Source organism: Quercus suber, unplaced genomic scaffold (assembly GCF_002906115.3).
Source record: "Quercus suber isolate HL8 unplaced genomic scaffold, Cork oak 2.0 scaffold_89, whole genome shotgun sequence".
In the NCBI taxonomy this organism is placed as follows: domain Eukaryota; kingdom Viridiplantae; phylum Streptophyta; class Magnoliopsida; order Fagales; family Fagaceae; genus Quercus; species Quercus suber.
In genome coordinates, this window is record NW_027069554.1 from 601089 (window position 1) to 603370 (window position 2282).

At 40.0% G+C, this 2282-nt stretch overlaps 1 protein-coding gene across 1 annotated transcript; it reads left to right on the plus strand.

The window, feature by feature from the left end:
• Positions 1 to 454: 454 nt before the first annotated feature.
• Positions 455 to 994, plus strand: LOC136067872 (uncharacterized). Its single transcript, XM_065774240.1, has one exon. It carries the CDS (start codon positions 455 to 457, stop codon positions 992 to 994), a length of 540 nt encoding a protein of 179 aa, XP_065630312.1.
• The last annotated feature ends 1288 nt before the right edge of the window (positions 995 to 2282 follow it).

A 2282-nucleotide genomic window follows, 5' to 3' on the forward strand; every position in this document is an offset into this window, starting at 1 on the left:
AGTCCGTACTGGGATCCGCGCATTGTTAGTCACGACTTGGAGCCTGCATCAAAAGGGGAATGTCACTACAGATCAAGTCCAATTGGTATTGGGGTAAGGGTTCAACTGTAGGTTGGTAAGGTACTTGGGATTCTTTACTTGTAACCACTTGATTTGATAATAGTGGAGTTTTGGAGTGTGACCTGAAAATCACCCGGTGGGGTTTTGCCGCAAGAATTTTCCCCTTCGTAAACAAATCACCGTGTTATTTAATTTTCCTGCATACTTAGTTATTGGTGATTTGTTTGTGCTTCCACTATTTGATGTTAAATTGATTAATTAATAACTTGACTAATTAATTAATTGGTTTAATCACAGAGGGCATTAGTTTTGGCCTATAAAGTGGTATCAGAGCGGGCACACTCTGATTAGGGCTTAATCTTTGCTATGTTTGATCCATTGACCCCTGTTTGTCATGAATAGAGAACAGTCGTTAATTATACCTCCTTTATTTGATGGGACTAATTACGCATACTGGAAAGTACGCATGAAAGCTTTTTTGCAGTCCTTAGATGAAAAAGTGTGGCAAGCTGTAGAGATTGGCTGGACTAAGCCAAAAGAAGCGCCGGCCGATTGGGATGAAGCCAAGATCAAGGCAGCAAACTTCAACAACAGGGCATTGAATGCATTGTTCAGTGCGGTCACCAATGAGGAGTTCAAGAAGATATCCTCAACTGAAACTGCTAAGGAGGCGGATATCCTCCAGACAACCTATGAAGGAACAAGGGCTGTCAAAGACTCAAAGTTTCAGAAGTTCACTACAAGCTTTGAAGAGATTAAGATGGAGAAGGATGAGTCATTTGATGAGTTCTATGCTAAGCTTAAGGACATAGTGAACTCAGCCTTCAATCTTGGGGAAACCATCCCTGAACCAGATTGTAAGGAAAGTGCTCAGATCTCTACCCTAGAGATTCCATGCCAAGATTACGGCGATAGAGGAATCAAAGGATATTGACAAGATTCCTTTGAGTGAGCTAGTTGGAAAATTGCAAACCTATGAGATAAGGTTATCTAGGATTGGCAAGTCAAGTAAAGGCAAAAGCATGCCTTGAAGGTAAAGAGCAGTGATACAGATGAGTCTTCCGATGATAAAGATTCCAAGATGAAGTCCTACATCACCAGGCAGTTCAAGAAGTCTATGAAGAATGCCAATGGAAGGAGCTTCAATAAAGACTGCAGGCAGTCCAGTTCTTCTCAATTTAAAAGCAAGACAAAGGGAAGAAGGATGCTAAGGATGGCAGTTAGTACACTGTTCCTGCAAGACCAAAGTGCTTTGGTTGTCATGGATTCGGTCACATGAAGCATGAATGCCCCACATATCTCAAAAGCATTGGAAAGAGTAAGGCACTTGTTGCAACCTGAGTGAAACTGAGTTTGAAGATGATTCCGACAATAAGGATGACGGAATTTTAAATGCCTTCACTACCACAATCAATCCTACTGAAGGGATTATTAAAGAAGTGGACAAAAAAGAAGAACTGGTAGAGTCAAAATTTGAGAAAATGAATGATCAAGATGATATCCATTCAGCCTATGAGAAGCTTTACAAGCTCTCTGAGAAGCATGAGAAATTGTATAGGCTAGCCACCAAGAAGCCCAGTGATGTGGAACTTGATCGTGAAGAGTTGTCCACAAGTTTGATGAGGTGAATCAAACTATTGGTGAACTGAGGTTTGAGAAAAAATTCTTGGTTGAGAAGACCAAGAAGCTTGAAGCAGAGCTGTTTCAAGTTAGAGCTCAACTGAAGAGGACTTCAAGTGCAAAACTTGATGAGATGCTCAGCAATCAAAGATCTGCTTCGAATTGAACAGGTTTAGGGTATGGTTTTTCTTTCTCCCATATTGCTTCTACTAGTACAATTGCTTTTGTTCTCCTGCTTATAATAACACTGTGTTAAAACTGAATTAGCTAGTGAGAACTTAGACAAAGGTAAATCTATCTTAGAAGCACCCCCTAAGTAAGATAAAAAAGATGCAAAAACCCTAGGACTAAGAGGNCGTGTTTTCTAGGAGGTGTGAGAGTTATAGGATGTACCTCGAAGGTGATAGTCCTCATCAAACAGTTATGATTGTGTGTGAGTTAAAGTTATTTTCTCATATCTCAAATCGTCATAACATGTATACACATATGCAATCTTGCAATGTTGTTCACACACAACACGCAATATTCTTTGCTACTCTTGATACATGTGTAGGTACAATGTAATTTGGCCATCACAAGTGTTTACATGTGCTAATGTATGC

What these genes read in the sequence shown, in the direction of transcription:
- LOC136067872 (XM_065774240.1), top strand. Translation starts at nt 455, where the DNA reads ATGAATAGAGAACAGTCGTTAATTATACCTCCTTTATTTGATGGGACT.